At 46.4% G+C, this 25,748-nt stretch overlaps 1 protein-coding gene and 1 non-coding gene across 5 annotated transcripts in view; both read right to left on the bottom strand.

Moving 5' to 3' along the window:
- Nucleotides 1–25,424, bottom strand: part of NUP210 (nucleoporin 210) — a 115,911-nt gene extending 90,487 nt beyond the window's left edge. For 3 of the 4 annotated variants that reach the window (XM_053918524.2, XM_053918525.2, XM_053918526.2), the window contains exons 1-3: nt 24,293–24,524; nt 6,622–6,758; nt 5,022–5,153 (exon numbers count right to left, since the gene is read on the bottom strand). In XM_053918524.2, the coding sequence (XP_053774499.1) occupies nt 5,022–5,153; nt 6,622–6,758; nt 24,293–24,468 (445 nt within the window). In that variant the 5' untranslated portion in view covers nt 24,469–24,524. Of the gene's footprint in view, nt 1–5,021; nt 5,154–6,621; nt 6,759–24,292; nt 24,525–25,325 lie in introns of those variants that run through there. The other variant, XM_045185817.2, reaches the window with a different exon arrangement.
- Nucleotides 5,257–5,442, bottom strand: LOC112320701 (U2 spliceosomal RNA). Its single transcript, XR_002976425.2, has one exon. It is a non-coding gene; the product is annotated as a U2 spliceosomal RNA (small nuclear RNA).
- Nucleotides 25,425–25,748: the final 324 nt, after the last annotated feature.

The raw sequence follows: 25,748 nt of genomic DNA, 5'->3' as shown, positions 1-25,748 counted from the left end.
CCAGTATAAGGAAAGCAGAAGGGAAAAGGAGCGGGTATCTCTACTGTATACGAGGTGTCTGTGGGCTGGAAAATACTATGGAAAATGTCAACTCAATGCAAGCACTTTGCAGACAGCCTCAGGCCAAAAAGATGGATCTCAGTGCTGCACAGGGACCCTATGCCCAGGAACAAATACTGCAGCAAGAAACAGGCAATGTGCCTTGGGGGACAAGAGCTCAAGCAACAAAGTCAGATATCCTGAGTTCCAACCCCTACTCTGCCACCTATGAGCTGTGTGACTTCGGGCAAGTTACTTAAGCTCTCTGGGCCTCAGCTTCCTTATCTATGCCACCAGCATTGTCCATTGGGAGTAAACGACTGCACTTGTAAAGGGCACCTAGCAATGCTTCTTGAGCCAGAAGCAGAGTCTTTTTTTGACAAACACCCACCAATCTAGACAAGATGTATCCCCTCTGAAACTGCTACGTCTTCAAAGATTACAAGTGTCAAGTTCATCTTTACAACGGAGACTATGCCCAGTAAAAAGGACACAGGCTCAGGGAAAACAAAGAAGAGATAATAGAGGTTCTAATCCAATGATTTCTGGGCAAGAATTACCAACTAGAAAGTGAGACACCCTCACGGGGAATAATGAGGAAGGGAGTGAACCACCTGCTTACTGCAAAGGTGGGGCCTTGATTTGGGAGATTTATGAATGATCTAGTGTTTGTAAGTCATGGTGAACCTAAATTTCCTACACTTGAACTGTCCTCATGTGCCACTGAAACCTTAGGAGTGGGAAAGGTGACTGTCACAGGCCACTGGGCATCTGTCCTGCATGGGTAAGCCAGGAACAGCACCTTCCTGCTCCTGACATTGCCAGTAACAGGCTGAGGCACTGCCAGGAGGAAAATAAAAGTGACTTGAAAATGACTTAACTATAACAAAAAAGATGAACAGTAACAAGTGTTGGTGAGGACACGGAAACACTAGCAGCTTCATACACTGTTGGTGAGAATGTAAAATAGTACAGCTGCTGTGGGAAAAAGTCTGGTGGTTCCTCAAAAAAAAATTAAACATAGACACTACCCAGTGGCCCAACAATTCTACTCCTAGGACGACACCCAAGAGGCATTTCTTGGGTGTATCTCAAACGTGTGTCACACAAAGACTTGCACATGAATGTTCACAGCAGCACTATTCACTGTAGCCAAAAAGATGAGACAACCCAAATGTCCATCAACAGATAAATGAATAAACAAACTGGTCTGGCCGCAAAATGGAATATCATTCAGCCATGAACAAATGAAGTACTGACACATGCTTGGTAAAAGCCAGTAACAAAAGGCCCCATATTGTCTAATTTTATCCGTATGAAATTGTGGCAGGAGACAAGATAGGATGAACTCTGAGACAGCGCTGCTGTTGCTGGCCAGAGGCTAGCATGTTCTGGTTGCTAGGCAATACCTTTTAGCTCTTAGGTAGTAGCTAGGAATGAGTGCCCAGAGGGGAAACAAAGGCAGGGCCCTCACCATTGCAATCTAACAAAGAACTTAATACAGGAGGCTAAAAGCAAAGGCTCACCCATTGACCCAGCAGTCCTGAGCCTGGTTCAATAAGCTTGCCAGGCATTCCAAACGACACAAGTAAACTGTGATAATGCTAGGGGGAAGCCCTTGAAAGTCTGTGCGTATCATCTCCACTAGCCGGGAAAAGGAAACCTTGAGACTGTGTATTGATCCCAAGGCCTAGTAGGGGGAAGGAGAAAGGGATCCACAAGGAAGCCCATAAAACAACTTTGGTTAACTGCCTGCCTCCCGTCACATATACAAAATGAACAAATAGAGCCTGGAGCAAGACAAGGAATCAGACTAACAGACCTCCACCCACACTTACGTTTGGGTAGTCACGGCTCCCCGGGGCACCGCCTTTACCTGTCAAGCCCCCACCCCACCAACTACATTAGTCCTCAGAACAAAGGACTTGCCCTCTTTGCCTCTTTGCTCTTTTGCCACATTGGGGGAGGAAGGGCCTCTGGCCATCCTGCTCTGGCCCCCCTTGCTTTTGCTCTCCCATTAGAAAACTGAGCACTAATAAACTTTGCTTGTATGCTAGTAGACTTCCCAATCTGTAATTCTTTACTGCGTTGGCAAGAAGAACCAGGGTTTCTCTGGTAACAAAATGTCTATAATAGGCAAATCTATACACACAGAAAGCAGATTGGTGGTTGCCAGGGGCTGGAGAAAGGGAAGAATGAGAAGTTACTACTAATGGAGATAGGGTTTCTTTTTCATAGTGATGAAAACATTCTACAATTAGTGGTTAAGGGTTGCATGATTTTTCTGAATATATTAAAAACCACTAAATTATACATTTTAAACAGGTGAATTTCATGATATAAAATAGCAATAAAAATAAAAAATCTTTTTAAAACCTGTGACTTTAAAAAATGACTTAAGATGGGAAATAGAACAGAGTTGTCAAAAGCATGGATGGGTAAACTAAATTATGGCCCCTGGGACAAATCTGGCCCCCTGCCAGTTTTTCTAAATAAAGTTCTATTACAGCACAGCCATGCCCATTCATTTATGCATCATCTAAGACTGCTTTAGGGCAACAATGGCATAGCTAAGTAACTGCAGTAGACTGTACGGACAGCAAAGCCTAAAATGTTTACTACCTGGCTCTTCACAATGTTTGCCAACTCCTGGCAAATACAGTGAATTCTGGGGCCAGGCTGGAGCTCAGACTCTGGCTCTGCTAAACACTAACTACATATCTATGTGCTTGCCTGCATGTTTGTGTTCACTCTCTGTGCCACAATCTCCTCACCTGGACATAAAATGAGTTGGAAAATGTAAAGTGTACAGAGGAGTGCCTGGCTCAAACTTTGGTTTTTGCTTCCTGAGAAGAGCACATGACCACTCCCTCCCCCAAGTCCTGCAGATGAGCTCCTATGACCTCACTGCACAAACCCCTTTCCCAGCTTCCAAATCCCAAACCTCGTGCACAGGATCCTGCATCTCACCTCTGTCTGAACTTCACTCTCTTCAAGAATAAAATGGCCTTCCCTCCTTTGCAAACTCCACATCCTCAAGGCTCAGTTAACCATCATATCTTCTAAGAAACTGTTCTGACCTCTGTCCTCCACACCCCACCACCTCCATCCTTCCCAGGGGTTGGCTCTCCCTAACTCTGTGTTCCATTCACACTTGCCATCTAATTTGACTCTAAACAGCACCTACTGAGATGCATGTGGGCATTTATTTACACACGTCCTCTCTCAAAGCTGGAGATTCTGGGAGCAGAGGCCAAGCCCTTCCTTCCCTGGAAGCACCTCCAGGACCTGGCAAAATGACCCGTAGGTAGAAGGGATCAGACGCTACCTGCCTTATTGAGTGCCCACTATGCACCATGCAGCACTAAATCCTTCACACGCTTCTTACCAAGTCTTTCCAGCCCCCAGGTGAGCATCACTATCTCACGTTCACAGACCAGAAAACAGACAAGTTAGTCAGCTGACCTGATGGATGAACACATGGAGGAAAGGAAGATTGGACAGGTGCTCCAGAACAATAATTCTGCCCCCTCCAAGGGCAATCTGGTGCTGGTTAGAGATGTGTTTCATTGTCGCACCCTGGGGAGCTGTGCTGGCATCTGGTGGGTAGAGGCCAGGCATGCTGCTAAACACCCTACAATGCCCTGGACAGCGTTTCACCACCAAGAATCATCTCGCCCCAGTGTCAGTAATACTCCCTACGCTGCGAAACCCTGACCAGAAAATTTTTTAAAAGGAGGGGTTTGGGTGGGGTGTTGAGTGGCCAGGCAAGATTTCAAAGACAAGGTGAGACTTGGTCTGAATTTGAAATTTTGGAAGATCCTCCATGTTAAAGGCATCTTTTGCCCAACTAACTTTCTTCAACAAGAATCTTAGCCTACATGCTAGGTTCATTAAGGTGATCACTTCGTAAGATATATAAATGTCTATTCACTATGTTGTACAACTAAAACTAATGTTTTTTAATTTTATTTTTAAATTAAAGTTTACATTCAGTATTATTTTGTATTAGTTTCAGGTATATAGCATGGTGGTTAAACAGTCATATACTTTGCAAAGTTTTCTTCTTGATATTTCTAGTACCCACCTGGCACGATACGTAGTTACTGCAACATTACTCACTATATTCCCTGTGCTGTGCTCAATATCCTGTGACTACTTTGTACCTGCCAGTTTGTACTTCTTAATCCCCTCATCTTTTTTTCCCCAGCTCCCAACTCCCCTCCACCTGAAACTAATATAGTATTGTATGTCAAATGTAATTGAGAAATAAATTTTAAAAATAAATTGATTAAATGCAATTTAAAAAGAGAAGAAAAAGAATCTTAACCTACAAATCTTTATTCCATTCCTTTACCACTAGGTCAGGCTACAACCAGGACACTCTGCCTCCTCATAACAGATATCCTAAGAAGAGTCTGAGCCCAGAGCAAGTTGGTAGTCAACTCTGGTGCAGTGAAGATGGGAAGGATGGGGAATGGGGCCAACAGCATAGTCATGTCCCAGCTGCACTCACACACACACACACACACACACCCATACACACAGTCACATACTCATAAACACACACTCTGCAGTCTGGACCAGGAACCAATACCATCACCAAACACCTTCCCTTGTTCACACCACGATGACCCAGGAGCCTCTCCTAGTTTCCCATCACCCAGATATCACTTCCCAAAAAGGTGCCTTTACTAAACACATTCCCTGTGCACAGACATGGAGTCAGCCTCCAAGAGATGCAAAAGCTCTCAATTTACTGGTCCTACTATATAGAGACCAGTGTACACCAGAAGTAGCCATGGCCCCCTGCCAATGAGAGTCTAGGGTTCACCTCAAGGGTGCTCCGGACCTCTTCAAGCCCCCTCCGGTGCTACCCCCAGCACCAACTTTAGTTTCCTGGTTGTAGCAGCCTTCTGTGGGGAACAGTAGGGCCAATACAAGGGAAGAAAGAAACGGAGATGGTCAGGGGACTTCCTCACCTTCAGAGTCTAGAGCCTGGATCTTCAGCTCCAGGGGAGAGTCCTCCAGGTAGAGTTCACGGGTTGTGGAGACAATCTGAATGCCATGGATGAGGTCAACAATGGCATCGCAGCGCAGAACCTGTCCTGTGGCTGAAGGCACAGGACCAAGGGGTCAGATAGGGTAGGGTCACTGCCATGACTGCCACCCTACCTACATGGCCTTGCAAGTCAAGTGGTCTTACACTTTGGCAAAGACTAGAGCAACCAACAAACCAAGCACCACAAAATGGGGCTGAAGAACCAAACTAAGCCTCAGAAGCCAAGCAGGTTTGTTCAAGTACAATCATTAAGTTAAATGACACGGGCTCCAGTATGAGTGAACACCCAAAACGATAGTACTGTTCTACACTTGATCTTAGCCAAAAGGCCGAGAAGGGATAGGACAGTACTGTTCTGATGCCTGTCCCTAACTACTGATTTTAGGAATGCCACCTGGTGGTGTTTATTTACCTACACTGGTATTTTTATATGAGATTATCAACTACACCATGGGAGAAAAGGGGTGTGTTTTCGTGCATATAGATTTTTTAATTGCTCCACATAAGACACATAAATGGCATTACCTGAAGAACTCTCTAGTGCAAAAATTACAGCATGGGACACAAAAACATCCTGATCATTCTCCAGGCACCATACAAAAAACTTCCTGTGCACCATCAATGGTTGCTTTGTTAGAAAGCAACACAGCCCCACTTATCAAACACCTTAAAAATATTTATATGCTGCCCTGGCTGGTGTGATTCAGTGGACTGAGTGCCAGCCTGTGAGCCAAAGGTCGCTGGTTCGATTCCCAGTCAGGGCACATGCCTGGGTTGTGGGTCAGGTCCCCAGGAGGGGGCGTGCAAGAGGCAACTACACATTGATGTTTCTCTCCCTCTCTTTCTCCTTCCCTTCCCCTCTCTCTAAAAATTAATAAATAAAAATCTTTAAAAAATATTCATATGCTGTGTGACCCAGTAAAACTGGGAATCTATTGTTAGCTGGAAATAGCCTAAAAGAATCCAAATTGTTCTCTGAATAAGAATTTTTATTTTTCTATGTAACACTGAAACAAACATCTGAAGACAATATAAATGTCCAATGTAAGGAATGCTGATAGGACAAGCTCCTATTAAGAATATTACTCGGCCATTAATAACAATTCTATAAGAGAGAAAACTTTTCATATCATGTTAGAAAAAAAGCATGACAGAAAACTAGTAATTGTTTTCTAAACATTTTGCAACCATAATATAGTAAATTAAATAGGAGGAAGTGAAAGGATTGCAACAACTTTCTTCATTTTGACTCAATACCCATTAAGAGTTATTTGCATAATAAATATTGAGAAATGAAAGTCAGCCTCTATGGAGGGAAAACAGTACAAAGTGTTGGCAGAAGGAACCAAGGTGGGTGTTGCTTGCCCAGCATCCCTGTCCTCCCTGGGTGTCCTCTGACCCAACAAGAGAAATAGCACTGCCACCAAGGGCTCTGGTGGCATCTATGGCTGGGGGGGGTCTCAATGGGGTATTTTTCACATCATTCCCCCAAGGACTGCACAGGGCATTCAAACCCTTACTGATGTCCTCTGCAAAGATGATGCTTGTCAGGCGGGCGGGCTGGGACAGACGGGCCTGCACCACTGCCTTCTGGGAACACTGCTGCTTGTCCAGATCCAGGGGCTCTATGCTGGCCACCTCTGGCCGACTTGATGACCTGTGGTAAGAAGACAAGAATTTATTCCCTGGAGTCATCCCACGAAGCACAGCTGGGACCAGAAGCAAAGCCTTGGCTCCCCATCCAGGCTCTGTTCCAGGCTCACACACAGACTACAGAAGGGCAGTCTCTAGTCTGCCCTTCAAACCCTGAGGAGAAATGGGGCCCAGCCACGACCCCTCTGCTAGGAGGATGGCAATTTGAGGACATGCACCTCTATACACATTCCTCTACTGAAATAATGAAACAAAAGACTAAAGACTTGGAAAGCACTTCAATGTTCAGTAGGTAGGTCACCTTGTAAGACTATTCTCTGGAATTGGAAATAATTCTACACTAGGAGAAAAACCACCTGTGGTGTCTGGTAAGGAGAAGACACGCTGTATCTTATTGATCTCTGTGCCGGGCCTGGCAGACAGCTGGCTCCAACATTAGGTTCCATCACCAAATAGGTCCTACCAAACCTGGAGACTACTGACCATAATGACCACAATGACATAAAGTCCCCATATGGTGGAGCTGACATCACGGTGATGCCGTAAGGAAGGCAGATCAACGCACAAACAAATGAATCAGCAAAATCTGTGCAATAGCTCCCATGGAGAGACGGGCTTCTAGAACATGAGGATGAAGGGGCAGCATGACTGGGAGGCACCCAGGGTCAGCGCCATGGTTTCTCACCCACAACATGTGGTAACAACCGTTCCGAGCTGAGGTGAGATGGGAGTGAGTGGGTATGAGCAGAGTGGACACAGCACAGAGAGCACAGGATGAGCACTGCCCTTCAGCTGTCTGTAGGCAGAGTGTTCAGGGAAGCCTCTCTGAGGTGGCCTCTCAGTGACGTGGTGCAAACACTGGTGTACTAGTCAGGGACCAGGCAGTGAAGACCCTGAGGTGTAAAGCAACTAGGCGTGCTCTAAGAATAAGAGGGCCAGGGCAGTCCAAGCCATGGGGCTCCAGAAGATAAGAGATGCTAGACACAAGGAGATGGGCAGCTGCCGAGGTCAAGGAGAGAAGAAGCTTTGAAGTCAAAGGCAGGGGGTCAGGTGAAGGAGATGGCTGGGGCTCCGGTCAAGGAGATAGGAAGGGCTAAAGTCAAGGAGCTAGGTTTTGAGGGCAGGGAGATTACAGAGACTGAAGTCAAGGAGATGGGAAGTGCAGAAGTCAAGGACACGGGAGGTGATGAGGCTGGGGAGGCTGGGGAGTAAGGAGCTTAGATTTATTCAAAGGGCAATGACAAGTCAGTGGGAATCTTAAGCAAGTGAACATTCTAATCCAATGTACCTTTATAGAACAGAGAGTAACAATGCTTCCCTCAGTGAGCTGAGAGTGTGACAGAGGACCCAGGGAAGGGGTACCGACTGCACAGAGCATCCAAGGCTCGTTCCTAGGGCTGCACTCAGTACAGTACCTAGCAGAGCAGGCACATCACATCTTTGCTTCCTTCCCCACCCTTTCTTTAAATTCACTGAAACATCAATGTTCTGGGATAGTCGGAAGGAAACTTGTAAAAACTGCCTGTTGGTAAAAAGCAATGATGTGAAATACATTCAAACAGACATGTCCAAGCCCTCCAGCTTGAAGCCAAGTGTCTCCCTGTGAGCCAAGTAGCACAGCAGTGACTGCAAACACGCCTACAGATGCTTTGATCGCACAAACATCACAGGCAGCTGAGCTGCTGGCAGGGCACCTGCAAGTGGGTCAATACCTTTACTGAAAGTACTCTGAAAACAAAAGTCACCCACAGGTAAGGAAAGAAGTCTAAGCCTCTGAGGAAATGCAATTGTGGTCCCCTCATTGAGAGACTTCAGAGAAAAGAGAGTTTCAGAGACTAAAGGCAGACAACAAAGTGGACAAGAATACACAAGAGGTAAGAAAAGGTACCTGTGTCAAAATGCTCACACTGTGCTAGAAACACACCCCATTTAACTAGTCACAGATTTGGAACTCTAACAGTATTGTCAAAGCTCATTAAATCTTGTATACACATACGTACACACACAACACTTGCTGTGGAAGCAAGAGAACAGATTAGAAAACTCACACAGATCAAAGCAGGCAGGACAAATAAATGCAATGCAGGATCCTGGATTTGGTCCAGGAACAGAAAAGAACCTTAGTGGAAAAACTGGTTAAATCCAAACAGCCCAGAGTTTAGTGAACTGTCCACTGGTACCAATGTCAATTTCTTCATTTTGACAAGTGTTCCTCGTTATGGAAGATGTCAACATTTGGGGAAGTTGGGAAAAAAGTTTACAGGAACTCTGTATTATCTTTGTAATTCCCCTGTAAACCTAAAATTATTCAAAGTTTTAAATTTTTTAAAAAGATGGGAGGAAGGGAAGAATAGGCAGAATGTACAGGATTTTTAGGGCAGTGCAACTATCCTGTATGAGACTATAATAATACAAGCCGTCATACATTTGTCCAAACCTACAGAATTTACAACACCTAGTATAAACTGGGATGTAAACTATGGACTCTGGAAAATAATGTGTCAGCGTAGGTTCATCACTTATAACAAATTCACGACTCTAGTGTGGGACATTAACAATGGGGGATGCTGTGAGGAGGAGTGCTATATGTGAAATCTGTAATTTGGTTCAATTTTTTTATGAACCTACAACTGCTCTAAAAAATCAAGTCTGTTGCGGGGGAAAAAAAAGCAATTCATCATTTCCTGCTTCTATCTTGAGAAACAGTGTAGTTTGTCTTATTTAATAGTCCCTGGGAACTAGAGGTCTGGACTCCCGGTCTGGGCTATAAAACCCACCCCTCTCTCTGAGCCTTACTCTCCTCAAGAATAAATTAGGGAGAGCACCTTTTTTTCTCGCTCCCTCACAGCACTGAGTTAATCTCAGGCAGAGCCCCAATAAATCAATACACATAAGAACAGAGTTATTCTAGCTCAAGTTGTAGACCTGGAATCTCCACCCCACCTACCGCAGTCCTTCCATGGTCTGCTACTGAGATGCCCAGGCAGCTGTGAAAGCCTGACTGGAAACACTGCACCTTTCACTTGGTACCTACTGCTTGCAGGACAAGTGCAAGTATGGTCCCTAAAGCTGGGGTCCCCAACCTCCGGGCCACAGACTGGTACCAATCTGGCCCTGTTAGGAACTGGGCCTCAGAGCAGGAGGTGAGCTTGAATGTAATGTGCTTGAATCATCCTGAAACCATCCTCCTCCACCCCAATCCATGGAAAAATTCTCCCCCACAAAACCAGTCCCTGGTGCCAAAAAGGTTGGGGACCACTGCCCTAAAGCATCTGTATCCAGTGAAATATGAGGTGAATCACACTTAAAATTTTCTAATTGACTTATGAAAAGAAGTAACAGGTAAAATTAATTTAATAAACTCTTTTTTTAGAGTAGTTTTAAGCTCACAGCAACGAGTGGAAAGTACAGACATTTCCCCTATGCACCCCGCCCACACATGCACAGCCTTCCCCACTATCAAGCTCCCCCACCCGATGGTGCATCTGTTATAGATGATGAACCTACACGGATACGTCATCATCACCCCGAGTCCAGTTTACACAAGGGTTCACTCTTGCTATTGTACATTCTATGGATTTGGACAAACATATAATGACATATGTCCACCATCGTGGTATCAAACAGAGTAGTTGCACTGCCCTAAAATTCTTCTCTTCCAAGTCATCCCTTTTTTTTCATGTTGTCAACATTTTATGTGTCAGTCTAATGGTTGAAAATATTATATCTAGTTTTTTGTATATTTTATTGCTATTACAGTTGTCCCATTTTTTTCTACCCTTTTCCCCCTACACACTGCACGCCCCCCAGACAGCAGTCCCCCTCCTTAGTTCATGTCCATGGGTTGTACATGTAAGTTCTTTGGCTTCTACATTTCCTATACTATTCTTAACCTCCCCCTGTCTATTTTGTACCTACCATTTGTGCTTCTTATTCCCTGTACCTTTTCCCCCAGTCTCCCTCCTCCCACTCCCTGATGATAACCCTCAATGTGATCTCCATTTCTGTGATTCTGTTCCTGTTCTAGTTGTTTGCTTACTTTGTTTTTGCACTTTTTAGGTTCATTTGTTGATAGTTGTGAGTTTGTTGTCATTTTACTGTTCATATTTTTTATATTCTTTTTCTTAGATAAATCCCTTTAACATTTTACAGAATAAGGGCTTGGTGATGATGAACCCCTTTAACCTGACCTTATCTGGGAAGCACTTTATCTGCCCTTCCATTCTAAATGAAAGCTTTGCTGGATAGTCATCTTGGATGTAGGTCCTTGCCTTGCATGACTTTGAATACTTCTTTCCAGTCCCTTCTTGCCTGCAAGGTTTCTTTTGAGAAATCAGCTGATAGTCATATGGGAACTCCTGTGTAGGTAACTGTGTCCTTTTCTCTTGCTGCTTCTAAGATTCTCACCTTCTGTTTCATCTTGGGGAATGTAATGATGATGTGCCTTGGTGTGTTCCTCCTTGAGTCCAGCTTCTTTGGGACTCTCTGAGCTTACTGGACTGCATGGAAGTCTATTTCCTTTGCCAGATTGGGGAAGTTGTCCTTCATTATTTGTTCAAGTAACTTTTCAATTTCTTGCCTTTCCTCTTCTCCTTCTGGCACCCTTATGATTGGGATGTTGGAACATTTAAAGTTGTCCCGGAGGTTCCTATGCCTCTCCTTATTTTTCTGAATTCTTGTTTCTTCATTCTGTTCTGATTGAATGTCTATTTCCTCCTCCTGCTCCAAATCGTTAATGTGAGTCCCAGTTTCCTTCCCTTCACTGTTGGTTCCCTGTGGATTTTTCCTTTTTAAAAAAAATATTTTTATTAGTTTTATGTCTTTTTAAAGATTTTATTTATTTATTTTTAAAGAGAAGAAGTGAGGGGGACAGAGAGAGAAACATCAATGTGTGGTTGCCTCTCACGCATCCCCCGCAGGGGACCTGGCCCGCAACCCAGGCACGTGCCCCAGTTGGGAATCAAAAGGGCAACCCTTTGGTTCACAGGCCAGCCCTCAATCTACTGAGCCACACCAGCCAGGGCTGTATATTTTTCTTTATTTCATTCTGCATAGCCTTCACTTTCTCCTCTATATTGCAACCATCTCAATCACTTCTGTGAGCATCCTAATTACCAGTGTGTTGAACTCTGCATTTGATAGGTTGGCTGTCTCTTCATCACTTAGTTCTATTTTTGGAGTTTTGATCTGTTCTTTCATGTGTGCCATATTTCTTTGTCTCAGCACACCTGTTATGTTGTAAGGGGCAGAGCCTTAAGTATTTGCCAAGGCAGGTGGGTCAACCCAGGTCACTGTGTTGTGGCACTGTATGTGGGGGAAGGGTCAGAGAGGGAACAGTGCTGCTATCCCATAAGCAAATTGGGGCCTTCTGGTGCTGATTCCCAGGTGGGTAGTTTTGTGTACATTCTTTTTTTTTTTTTTTTTTTTTTTTTTTTTTAAATATATTTATTGATATGCTATTACAGTTGTCCCATTCCCTCCCACTCCACTGCATCCTGCCCACCCCCCTCCCTCCCACGTCCCCCCCCCCCCCCCATAGTTCATGTCCAGGGGTCATACTCATAAGTTCTTTGGCTTCTACATTTCCTACACTATTTTTACCCTCCCCTTGTCTATTTTCCACCTATCATCTATGCTACTTATTCTCTATACCTTTACCCCCCTCTCCCCCTCCCACTCCCTTATTGACAACCCTCATGTTCTAGTTGTTTGCCTAGTTTGCTCTCATTTTTGTTTTATGTGTGGTCATTAATAACTGTGAGTTTGCTGTCATTTTTGAACCTTGTGTTCTCTCCAACAAACTCTCCTGTGAGGCTGGGAGTTTCTCCCGTAGCCACAACATTGACATGTTTCTAAAGTCAGAGGTTTTGAGGCTTTCTTTTTCCATGCTAGAACCCTAGGTTATGCAGTCTGTCTCACTCCCAAGTTGGTCCTCCCAGTTTATCTGCACGCAAATGTGGTACCGCCTAGTCTTCCAGCCACCGCCTTGCTGCACATCATCTCTGCCCCTCCTATCAGTCTGAATGAATGTTTCTTCTTTAAGTCCTTGGTTGTTGGACTTACATACAGTCCAATTTTTTCTGGCAGTTCTGGTTATTTTTTGTTTTTAAATTTGCTGTCCTTTTGGTTGTGCAAGGAGGCAAAGTATATCTACCTATGCCTCCATCTTGGCCAGAAGTCCATTCATCCCTATTTTCTAAAAGTCCCTATTAAAAAACCTTATTAAAGAAAAATAACAGGTAAAATTAATTTTAATAATACATATTACTTAACCCAACATACCCCAAATATCACCATTCAACATGTGGCCCCAGTGGCATGTCAAGCACTCACAGGTCACAAGTGGCGAGTGACTATGGGATTCGACAGCCAGCTCTGGAGACTGGACTCAGGTGGAGAGCCAGTCAGGTGGTGCTCTTCACTCACCACTCCCTGTAGGCATCTTCTGATCCTTGCCAAGGGCTGGCTGGGTGCGGGATGGGGGGTGGGGCGGAGGTGGCAGGTGCTGAGCCCTCCTGTCATCTCTTCAGAAAGGCTCTTGGCACTGAGGGCTAACCCAAGGGCAGTAAGTACACCCTGGAGATGAGACAAATTAGCAGGCCTTACCTCCAGCAGCTTGGGAAGGAAGCACCCACCCTGCCGCAGGCCTGCAGCAGGGTGGCTGTTCCAGCCTGAAGACAATGGGATCCTTTGTAGGGGGAAGAGCCCCAACACAAGTTTGAAGCAGTCTGGAATCCCTGCCCCTATTCAACTTGGGCTGAGCTCCATGCAGTGGGAGCCAGACTGATCCTCACAGGGCTGGCAGGAAGGCTGGAAACACTTTATAATAAATGCTAAAGTGCTGAAAAAAGTCAGCAGCTGGCATGGCAAACTACCAGGGTGTGGACAGCCACATACCCAACTTCATTTGGGAATTCCTCTGGGCTCCAAATCACTCCACCTGAAGCTGGAAGGGCTCAACCCAATACCACAGAAGGATTATGACAACCTAGGTGGTGTTTCTATAATGAGCAGAAGGTTCTTTTTAGTTATCTCTTTCTTGGATATTCTGAAGCCATTTGCTTTGGCTATACTTTTAAGGAGCACAAAAAACACAGAATCCAGCAATGATGTGTCCTTGGCCTCACTGTCCCCCTCACAGTGAGGGTCTGGTGGATCCACACTGTAATCTGCTGCCACCAGAGCCAGGTCCCCTGTTCCAACAGCCCAATTCACTTGGATGCAGCATCACGTTCTGCCAAAGAAAGAGGTCCTGGCTCATATGGCTCTTCTGCTGAAGAGTCTTTGTGTGCCCCACAGTTTAAATTGGCCATCATTCCTCAAAGAAGGTGTGTGCTGCTCCAACTTGCATACACTTGGTTCTTCCATGCATCCCAACTGCTGGCTGCCGTGTCTGTCCCACCATCCACACTCAAGAACACTCCCCATAGGCCACATGAAAGTGTTAAGGTCTGTCTCTGGGCCCCTTGTGTTCTGGATAACATTATCATTTACACTAGTAGACTGAGCTAAGCAGATTGCCCTCTCGAATGTGGTGGACATCACCCGATCAGTTGATGCTGAGGGTAAAGTAGCACTCTGGGATGGCAACATGGCTTGCTCAGTTCTCTACTGATAACTGCTGGATGGTGAAGTCCTTAAAACAGCAGGGTGTTGCCACTCACCAGCTGTGGGATGTTGAACAAATGATTTAACCTCTTTGGGCCTCCATTCCTCTTCTACAAAATGGGAATAAAAATAGTACCTGCTGCAAAGAGTTGGAGTGGTTTAAATACGTAATGAAGCTCTTATCACAGGGCTTTGCACATAGTAAGCTCTCAAGTTCAGAAAACAAAAGGAGGCTCCCAAATAAAGGGCTTGTGGCCCTGCAGTATTTGTTATGATTCCAAGCACAGGAACTTTGCTCTTTAAAAAAATTAAGAAAATGTGGGCCCTTCTATATTGTCATCATTTATGCTTGACCCTGTTCATCCCTTTCTCTTAATGGAGCCTCACCCTGATCCCTGTTGTCAGGGTCCCAACAGCAGCCTCCTCAACCCCTCATCCCCATCCCACCCCCCTCAGAGCCACAAGCAAAACTCCAGTCCCAAGAGAGGGTTCCTGATCCAAGGTCACATTGCTGGCAAGAGCCTGAAGCTTCTGACTTCAAGTCTAAACTCTGCTGAGAAGCCTCTCCCTTCCTTCCATCTTTCTCACCTCCCTGCCTCCATTCCTTTGCTTTTGTTGTTCCCTTTTGTTATTCCAGGAAAATATTAAAAGGATAATGTATCATGACCATCTGGGGGAAAAGACCAGTAGTGCAAGGCTGGTTTAACATTAACAAAATTAATGCTAACATTAACATTTCACATGGCCTTCTCACCCACCCTCATGTTGCCCAACTTCTATGGCCCATGGCAAACAGCAACTCTTCCATGGACACATCCAATACCACTGGTCCACAATGGGGTCCCCAATTCATTTATTCATTCACTGAATCCACATTCATTGGGTTATATGCAATGTCCCAATTACCGTTCTAAGTGCTGGGAATACAACAAAGTACTAAATATACATTAATCTTCACCTTCACAGAGCTTACATTTTAGTGGGAAGAGAACAGAATAAACAAAATGAATGAATATGGAATCTTGGGAAATAGAGCTATGGAAAACATAAAGCAGGGAAGGGAAAGGTTGTAATTTTCAGCAGCACAGTAAGAACTTGGAGAGGGTGACGTGGGAGCAGAGACCCACACGTCTGTAAAGGAGAGGCAGGCATGGACTCTTGGACACCGGGAGGAGTAGTCTGGGGAAAAGAATCAGCAAGTTCAAAGGCTCCAGGACAATGGCTTGGTAATAATGCTCTTCCCTGTCCAACTTCCTCCAAACATGAGAGCAAGGACAGACCCTATGGCTGGTTCATTTCTTGCCCCACTGCACTAGCATATGACTCTGGCACAAGATTTTGTAGATGTCCTTTGTCAGGTTATAGACTCAATCTCTTCTATTTCTAGTTTGCTGCAAATTTTTATCATGAATGGGTGCTGAATGCTCTGCACCTACGGAGATGATTATATGACTTTTCTTCTTCATTTTGTTGATGCGGTAAATTACACTGATAGTTTTGTTAATGTTAAACCAGCCTTGCACTACTGGTCTTTTCCCCCAGATGGTCATGATACATTATCCTTTTAATATTTTCCTGGAATGGATTTGCTAGTATTTTGTTAAGGGATTTTGTGCTTTTGGTCTACAGATTTCTTTTATTTGTAATGTTTCCATCTGACTTGCAATCAGTGTAATGTTGGTCTTATAAAAATGAGCTAGGAAATGATCATTCCTTCTCTTTCCTGAAAGAGTTTATAAAGGATTTGTATATTTCCTCCTTAAATGTTCACAGAATTTATAGGTAGAGCCATCTGGAATTAGAGTTTTCTTTACAAGAATATTTATAATTATAAACTTAATTTTACCAAGTGTCCTTAATGGATGAGAAGGCACCAAGGACTCTATGCATTTCCAAGTGTTTTCATAACCATTCCCAAAGTCCTACACAGGAGGTGGGTCCAAGGCACCCACCTTAAAGCTGGGGAAACTGAAGCTCAATGCTGGCCACATAGCTACATTGCCTCCTTTCCTCTCAGCACTCTCACTCACAACCCACCATGACCTCTGCCCAGATCACGGCAGTTCCCCGCAAGCACCCCAGGAGAGCCCAGGGTACATCTGCTATCTCTCTATCTCTGTCTCTGTCTCTGTCTCTTTTCCTCTCTCTCTCTCTCTCTCTTTCTCTCTCTCTCTCTCTCTCTCACACACACACACACACACACCTATACCTAAACAGCTCAATGAACAGGTGAGTGATGCCAATGCACACGCTTGGGTGTTACTCCTGTAGGGTACCTGTGCTGGGTTCGGAGGACCAGCCTCCACCAACCTCTTTCAGTAATGGCAGCCAGCCTTTCTGTGGGTGCCACCTCTTCTCCACTCTCAGCCCATGAGGCTCCAGAATCCTTACACTCCTCTGGACACTGGGAAACAGGTGACCAGGGCCTGGTCAATCATCCGTGTGTTGTATTAGCTGGAGGGGGTTTCAGACCTAAGCGTGTGCCTCACTAGACTTGACTCTGAGAGCTGCAGGGCTGGAAGTATTATCTTGCTACCCCAGGAGAGACCTTGTCAAAGTTAAGACCTAAGGACTGAGAGGCCAATTCCTGCTAATGAGGCACTGTGACACAGAAGCCCAAACAAAAATTCTACTTCGCTTGCAGGGTGATGAGCCAGAACAACTTCATTGTTTTATTAAACTATTGTAGTTTGAGTTTCTTGTCACATACAGTGAGAACAATTTGCACAAACAAAATCCCCCTGACTGAATTCTTTTAAGGTTTGTTGCCTTATTTCATTCAAACAATTGGATATATATTTTTTAAAAAGAAAAAAACTTTCATTTATTATGTGTCAAGCACAGACATTTCATTTGCATTCCAACAATTCTATTAAAACCCCCTTTTGGTATATCAGGAAACCTCTGCATGGATGTTGAAGAACCTATCCACGTTCATACTCCTAGAAAAATGACTCAGTCCAGCCTGGCTCTAGACCCTTGGTCTGGACACATGGTTTGTACAAAACAAGGACAAAGGCTCCCCATCCCTACCTGGGCTGCCCACAGGGAGGGGCTGGGCTTCCAGATTTGGGCAGAAGATGGCCTCAACCTCCTCCTCAAACACTCTACTACCATAAATGCTTTTAAAGTGTCACTAACTTTTCTAAAACCCTCTTGAAGGAACTAGGTAAACCAACCATTAGTTGAGAAGTGCTGTCTCACTTCCTCTCGCCTCCCAGGTCTGAGCTGCCTCTAGAACCAGTGACCTGGTTTTGAAAGTGGTCCTTCTAATGTCTGTGAGGTTCCTGGTCTCTGGCTCCCCATCTGAGTAGTGGTCATCATTCCTACCAAAAAGGGTTAAGTTTTGTTTTTAGAACTAGGTGGGGAATAACATGTTAAGGGATTAACAGAAAAACTGCTTCTGTTATTTTGGTTCCCTCTGCCACATACCCTCTACAACAGGGGTGTCAAACTCATTTTTACTGGGGGCCACATCAGCCTCGAGGTTGCCTTCAAAGGACCGAATGCAATTTCAGGACTGTATAAATGTAACTACTCCTTAACAGTTAAGTGAGAGCTTGGCACTGCCGAGGGGTAGAAACAAGGTGCTGGGCCAGATAAAACAAGGTGGAGGGCCCTCAGGCCTTGTGTTTGCCACCTGTGCTCTACAATATTCCAAGCCCCTGCCTCTGGACATGTGCCTCTGGCTGTGGGGGCAGCTGCCCGGACACCTGCACCTCTGCCAGCCCTTCCTCACCTTTGGGCCCCTCTCTGTATGTTGCTCTCCTGCATCTAGTCACAACCAGGTAACCCTTATACCCTATTCTTATTTTTTCCCTTGAATTGATTCTTCTTTACGGAAACAGTACATTAAAGGAAACCTTACATCATTGCTGTAAATAGAAAGCTCCTATCATGTGCCATACATCTGCAGTAACCATAAAAACAAACGTGAATCAAAGCAATGTTACTTGATTCTGGGAAGGGGTTCTGAGCCATCTGCCTGCTCTCCCTGAAGGCAAGCAAATAATTAAAAGGTGTTAGGGAAAGTAGAATGATGGCTGCAGGGGCTGCAAGGAGGGGGATGAGGAGTTAGCATTTGAGGAGTACAGAATTTCAGTTAGGGATCAGTAAAAGAGTTCTGGAGATGGATGGTGGTGATGGTTGCACAAATGTATGAAGGTACTTAATGCCACTGCACCAATCACTTAAACATGCTTAAGAAGGTAAATTTTATGAAATGTATATTTTAGCACAATTTTTAAAGAAAAATGTAAACAACATATTGATAACAGAAGTAAACTTATCTTGAAGAACTCTAAAAGATTGACATTGAATTTTGAAAGGGTAAAGTTTTAACATCACATAAAGCCCATTGGCATACAGAATATGTCTGGTGCTCTGGGGGGCACCAGTTCCCCACTCTTCACAACACAGGAACAGGAGCTAAGCAGAGAACAGGGGGCCAGAAAACGACATTTAAAAAAGTGAGAGGTGTGAAAAGAATGGAGGTGGGTGGGGCAGTGGAAATGAGAGTGCACCCTCCATCTACCTGCAGGGTCCAGCCCCCCCTGGGCAGAGTTAGGGCCTGCAGGCTAGGGCAGAGTGGGAAACCTAAAGAGGAAGCAGGAGGTAAACAGCCCAGGCACCAGGTCAACTGAAGGCAACACACACTTCAAGGCACCTCCCTCTGTGGGTCTCATGAAGGGAGTTGAGCAAGGTTCCACCAGTCCTGCGGAACCAAAGCCGCAAGCAACCCACAGGGCCGGATGCAGAGGGGAGGGCAAGGCCCAGACAACCAGTCCCAGGCTAACCCCACCCAACTCCTGACCCTGGCAACCCCCTCCTGTCTCCTAACCATAGGCCACAAGGTCCCACATGGCCTGGCCTCTCCCTACTTCTCTAACCTGACCTCCTAACACCCTTTCCCTCACCAAACCTGCTTTGTTTGTGCTCTTCCAACAAGTTTAGCCCCTCTCCAGGGCCTTTGCACTTGCTGTTCCCTCCAGCTGGTGCCCACTCAGGTCCCAGTTCAGCTCCAAAGAGGCTTCTCCTGACTGCCCTCTCCTGCACTGACCTCCTTCAGCCCTTATCTACCACAGCACGCTGTTATGTCCTCATAGACGTATCACCCTAAGAAATGTAGCCATGTACTTCATTTTAGTTTATTATCTAACTCCCACAATCACCTATATGCCCCAGGAAAGGAGGGTCTCATCTGCTTGCTCACTGTCACATGCCCAGGACCTGGAACAGTGCCTGGCTCATAGTAACAGTTACTAATATTCATCACCTATCTGTTAAGTGAATCCCCAGACCTCATCTGTGAAATATGGTTGTCGTTATGCTTGTCCCTAGGGCATTCGGGCAGGATGGTTCTTCACTGTGAGCACTGTCCTGGGCACTGCAGATGCTTTGGCATCTTTGCCAGAAATAACACCAAACACGACCCCCAGGTAAGAACACGCAACCACGGTTTACCATTCCAAGCCCCTGAAGAAGAGAGGAGAAGAGAGATTGGTCTACATATGTAAGGATGAACAGTGCCTACAAATGGAGTGTCAAGGGGAAAATACTCCAGACCAGGGGAACAGTTATGGGCCAGAGATGGCCCAATGAAAGGGTATGGAAGTTGCAAACTGGTGGGCCTCCAGTTGAATTAAACCTTTTTTTTTCTTTTGGTTAAGCTTCTACATTGTAAATTTTTTATTTTAATGTCAGAGCCTAATTATCCAGTTTCCCTCAGGTCCTGTCGCCTTACCCATCCAGCTTCCAACACGTGAACTGCCTCTGACCTGCAGGCTGAGTCCATGAACCCAGCAGAAGGCATAGGGGCCAGATGATGTTCCAAATTAGCTCAGTATGTAGAGGGGCCTTAGGAGGAGCCACAGGAAACCTTCACCTCACCCTCTCTCCCACACCTTCACCCTGCAAAGTGCTACACTGTGACTAGCTGCTGCTTCCTCCTGCTGGGGTCAGGCAGAAGGACCCTGAGAAGTGCATAGCCCAGGGAGGTGCTGGACTCTCTTTGCCCACAGTGGTGGGTCAGCAAGAACAAAATCACTATAGGGTCTTTCATGCCCACTGATTCTGACAGGGTCACAGAATACTCCAAGGACAAGCTCCACTGTACAGGGCCCATGCAGCAGAAAGGGCTCCCACTTGCCTCCCCCCAAATCCTTATACTTGTGGCTGAGAAGTACCTAGGCCGTGTTAAGAGGATGCAACCTGGTTCAGGACCAAGCCTGGCAAATCCAAGTTGCCCCAGGAAGAGTTTCTGGCATGAGAGAGGAGGAAGAAGTCTGTGCACAGCTTGGTTTTGGGTTTAGTGCACACTGTGTATGTCCTACCTGGTGCTCTTTACCAGGCAGATGGGGGAGTACTGGTGCTCACAGTTTACACCTGTAACCTTGTCTAATCAAACACCCTTAGCCATAGGAGTGCTTCACCCAGAGGCCTGCAAGGCTGCATACACCCCCCTTCTCCCAGGAGCAGCCAATGGGTAAAAAACTTGGTCTTCCCCCATCCACTCCCCCTCTCCCTCACCTTCTTCCTCCTACCCCCAACCCAAGGGAGGACAACCTGTAGTGCAATTCAACTGCAGGGGCATCACATGGGTCAGCCCAAGGCTAGACTTTCTCAGAGACCACATCTTCACTCATCTTCCCTTCCCACTTCTCAGCAGAGCATCCTCTTAATAAACCTCACATACTAAATCCTTGTCTTAAGCTCTACTTCTGGGAAGCCAACCTAAAACACTCACTTTCTCCAAGATAAGGCAGTCCACTGAAGAATCCAGAAACCATAGAACTTCAACCACAAGTAAAGGAATAAGCAGATAATGCAACATCTACCCAACAGAACAGTGTCCAGACTCTGAACACTTAGGAAGATTCTGAAACAACATAGAACAATACTTGGGCTTTCATTTTAGCTGGTGGTTGAAAGAGAAACAGGTTACCAGTGGCCTAAATATCAGGTTTGCGCTTTGAGGAAAAAAATGTTATTAAAAGGAAACCAAAATGGTGACTGATTGACTATATTACAGTTCAAGAATTATGATCTATTTCTCTTTTTCTCTACTTTGTCAATTTTCTATATAATGTCATTTTTTAATATAAAGGATACCTTAAAAAGGACCTAATGAAATACACTTTACGGAGCACTTTCAATAACACAAAAAAACCAGAAAAAGAATCAGGAACTTGTTACATAACCAGTAATGCTGGATACAGCTGGAGGGATTCAATTAATCTGGCAAATTAGCCAGAGGCCGTAAACTCCTGAATGGGGTGGGTCAGGAAGAGTCCTGTGGATCTTTCTCAGTTCACAGACCATGACAGTTTATAGGAGATCTCCTACAGCATGTCTCTCTCTGAGGCTTAGACTGAAGGCAGTTCAGACTGGATGATCTCTATGGTTTCTCTGGCCCTAAAACTGTCCAATTATTAGATGTTATAAAATCAAGAAACAGCAAAAGTAAACGTTCTTGGCTCAGGCATGTGGTGATTTCTGTAAACTTGGAGCTTGGCCACAAATTCAAGAATGAGCAAAAATAACCCCAAGGTTCAGGAGCATCGATACTTTTTTATGTTTCATCACAGAGACTTAAAAATGAACTCCTTGGATGCAGAGGATATTTTCTTCCCAGGTTTAGATTATTGAAGACATACAGCTTGTCTGCACATCAACTAAGCCAGTCATTTAACACCGCCGTGCCTCAAGAATTTTTAAAACATGCAATACCTGACTCCTTAGTCAGGCGCACTGACCTCTTTTCCCTCAGATTGTCAAATTTTTTAAAATGACAGCAACTAACACAATAGCCATCCAATGTGAATGAATCAAAATTATACCTATTTTTGGTCAGATCAGCAAAAATTATAATTTTTGGTGTGCCGCAACATTTTAGTCATTTGTTCATTTGTGCCATGAGATGAAAAAGGGTAAAAACTGCTGAACTAAACAATAGATGATGAAAATAGAACAGCATTACTAAAAACAAAAAAGAAACATCTTCAGTATTTAATTGATAGAAGGTTTCTCTATGATGTTAAGGGGAAAATCACAGCCACCAAACATCTCTGAGGAGACACATAAGATGAGTAGTCACACACTTTCAATAAACACTATAGATCAGATGCAAAACAAGTTATTTAATATAATGCACTTAATGCTTCTCTGATGCACCAGAGCCTAAGAATGTTTTCTTCCCCTTCCTCATAAGAAGCTGTACATGTAAATTAAAATCTCCTGGTCCATCAGCTCCTTTCAGAAGAAAATACAATTAGGTAAAAAAATAAAATAAAATAAAAAAATTGTTACTTCAGGGGGAAAAGAAGTACAGATATAGAATCTCAAAGGAAGTAGCATATAAATACATCCAAATGGATGTATTCACTTGAAGCCAGCTGTTTTTAATAACCAGCTTCCTCTTTCTTGCCCATATATTAAGAGAACTGACAACTTCAACCAGAGAGTAAGCATGTGTCTCCTGCAAAGGATGGACTAACAGCTGGTCTTCCCATACACGACAAGGTCCTAGACAGGGATACAGAAAATTTCAAGCCACAGATGAGCCTCTGAAGCAAGCCAGAAATAAGACGCTCAAGGCACACAAGACACTAAACCCAAAATGAAAATGGCTGACATAGCATGTCCTTAATTTAGGAGGCCAACTTTCAGAAAATAAAAAGGAGCAAGTAAGGAAGAATGCTCCTCTGGGCAACATACTTGCACAGACAAATATTCAAACAAACAAAACACACACACACACACTTGCTGTAATGGGATCCCCACCTTGTTGAGCCTCAACTCTGACCCAGCTTTGAGACTGGGAAAGAAAGGGAGGAGCAAAGGTGTATCATGTGGGCTGTCTGGGCCGGGACTGCCTCCCCCTTTTCACTCTGGCAAGCTCTGCCAATGAAATGTGAGTGGGGACAAAAGGCTGGACCACATCACTCTGCTCAGCCAGGGGCCTAGCCAGGTCTCCCTGATGTGGAGAGGGGCAACTGAGCCCTCTAGTTTCATTAGTATCTGGTGTTTCTCAGATGATACTCCCTACAATAAGTGTAGAATTCCTGGGTTCCCCTGGGAAGCCAGGAGGGGAGGCGTGGAACAAGGATTGCGTTTGAGGACTCAGGGCTAACTCCAATCTGGGAAACCTGGAAGTGAATCACCAACCACTCCCTTGTGTCTCACTTCTCGTCTGTCAAATGGATCCCTAGTATTTTTTCCTGAAGACCTTTCATCACAGGTTTATGTTCCTCCCAAAGATGCTGCAGGAATATTACTTGACTCCCACACACGCCTTACACACTTCTCCACAAACCCAATTCCCACAGCAATGTGGTGCCAGAGATGAGTCCACTGCCACAAGACAATCTCAAGAAAGTTTTGTCTCCTGACTAGAGCTTGGCAGGGCCTTGTCCACCTGCTCCCTGGAGCCCAGAACAAGAAGACTACAGGACGCCAATCCCGAGCCCAGGAGCTCCAGTACATTACATTCCCTATGGGGAAGTCCTGAGAACCCTTGTCCCAGAGTCAGGCAGCCTGGGTGAGGTGGGTGAGACCTCTCCCACCAAACAAGCCACAAACCACGCAGGTCACGACCAGCCAGGCCCAGGCAGCTCGGTTCCCGCGAGGCGGCGCAGAGACCCGGTGGTGCCATGCGCAGTGGCGGCTACCCGCCTGCACGCCGCCAGGTCACGCTCGACCAGCCGCTGAGGCAGGGAAACCCGGAGGCCCGGTGGCCCCGTGGCCCGGTGGCCCGGCCGCACCTGCTGCGCGCGCGCCTGCTGGGGAGCGCCCGACCGCCCCGTGGGCCGTCCGGCGCCGGCGCCAGCCCCAGCCCAAAGGCAAAGCGCTCTCAGGTCACGCGGGACTAGTCCGCGGCGCACCTGCAGCACGCCCGCCAGCCTCCCGCCGCGGGCCGCGGCCGCGCCTCACCAGCGGTAGCAGCCCTCCGAGGCCTCCAGCGTGAAGTTTACGCGCGTGGCCCGCGTGAAGGGCAGCAGCACTTTGGGGATGTTGAGCTTGGCCGCCGCCGCGGCAGTGGGGCCCAGCGTCAGCAGCACTGAGAGCGCGAGCAGCAGCTGCGGCAGCCCCTGGGCTAGCGCCGCCATCCTCGCTCCACTTCACCTCCCGCGACCCGGCAGCCCGCTCGCTCCCCCTGGCGTCCTCCGTCCCCGCCCACCCGCCCGGCCAGCAGGTGATGGGCGCGGGAGCGAGAGGGGCGGGGCGAGGGCCGCGGCCTCGGGCTACTTCCTGGGCCTCGGCGGGGCCGGAGCGCGGGAACCGAGGGAGCTGAGCTCCCGGCGACCGCACTCGCGGTAACGCCGGGCGGAGGTAGGCACTGGGGTGCTTGCCTACGACCACGCAGTTCGGGTGTTGAGATGATGCGCGCTCCCCGGGATCCGGTGGCGGGACGCGGAGCGTGCCTGAGACACTGTAGGGAGTAGAAGCTATGGGGCGCGCGCCCGCGTGGGAAGAGCCTGCACGCGCGCGGGCCTGCAGGACACCCTGGACGACGCGGAAAGCCTTGACCAGTTTTCTGGCTTCCAGGTTCACACCTTGTGGTTTCACGCTCTATGGCTGTACTTCGAGCCATCCAGCTGGAATGCGGAGCCTTCCAGCTAGCCCCACAGTTGTTCATGGGCTCTGTTCAGTGCCTCTGGACCTCCGTGGAGCTCAGAGGAGGCCGCCAGTTCCTCCCCCCAGCCCACCCTTCCCAACCTTGAGCTTAATCTACAGGAAAAAGGACAGGCACCCAGGAAATCTGGGATGCAGAGGGCCAGTGTGCGCCTCATCCAGGTCCCTGCTTTCCAGAAGAGAGCCTCTGGGTTCTTGCAAGGGAAGGAAGACGTGCTGGAGCATAGGGCCCTATGTGTGCTTCCTCCCTTTAACAGTCTTGCCAGGAAGTCCTTATGATCCCTATTTCTCTAGGAGGAAACGGAGCTTAGGAAGTCCGAAGGTCACTCACCCAGTAAGGCTTGCAATGGGGTTATCTGATCCTAAAGTCCTTGTTTTATGAGTTGCACCCATTGTCTTCCCGAAGCGGTACCGAGGTTACCCAAACAGCAGATTTAGGGCGTCAGCACTCCCAGAGTTCACTCTTACCCTCACCCAGTCGAGAAAGGGTGACGGGTAGAGGGGGGCGGAGGAGGGAGGTGGGGAGAGTGACAGTACAGCATCACTGAATTCATATGCACTCAGAAATCCCGGACCTTAAATTCAACGTCCTTTTTATGCTTTGTGGTTTGTAGTTTTTGTAATGAATTGCATGAGGATGGGTTCAGCAGGCACCAGGTGTACCAGTGTCTTTAAAATGTTAATCTGTTGCAGGGAGGGTTCAGCCTAGTGGGTGGTCAGAAAGGAGGCAGGGGGAGCAGGCACAGGCCCAACT

Source organism: Desmodus rotundus, chromosome 2 (genome assembly GCF_022682495.2).
Source record: "Desmodus rotundus isolate HL8 chromosome 2, HLdesRot8A.1, whole genome shotgun sequence".
In the NCBI taxonomy this organism is placed as follows: domain Eukaryota; kingdom Metazoa; phylum Chordata; class Mammalia; order Chiroptera; family Phyllostomidae; genus Desmodus; species Desmodus rotundus.
The sequence above is the reverse complement of the archived record's forward strand: the minus strand, read 5'-3'. Positions and strand labels throughout refer to the sequence as shown.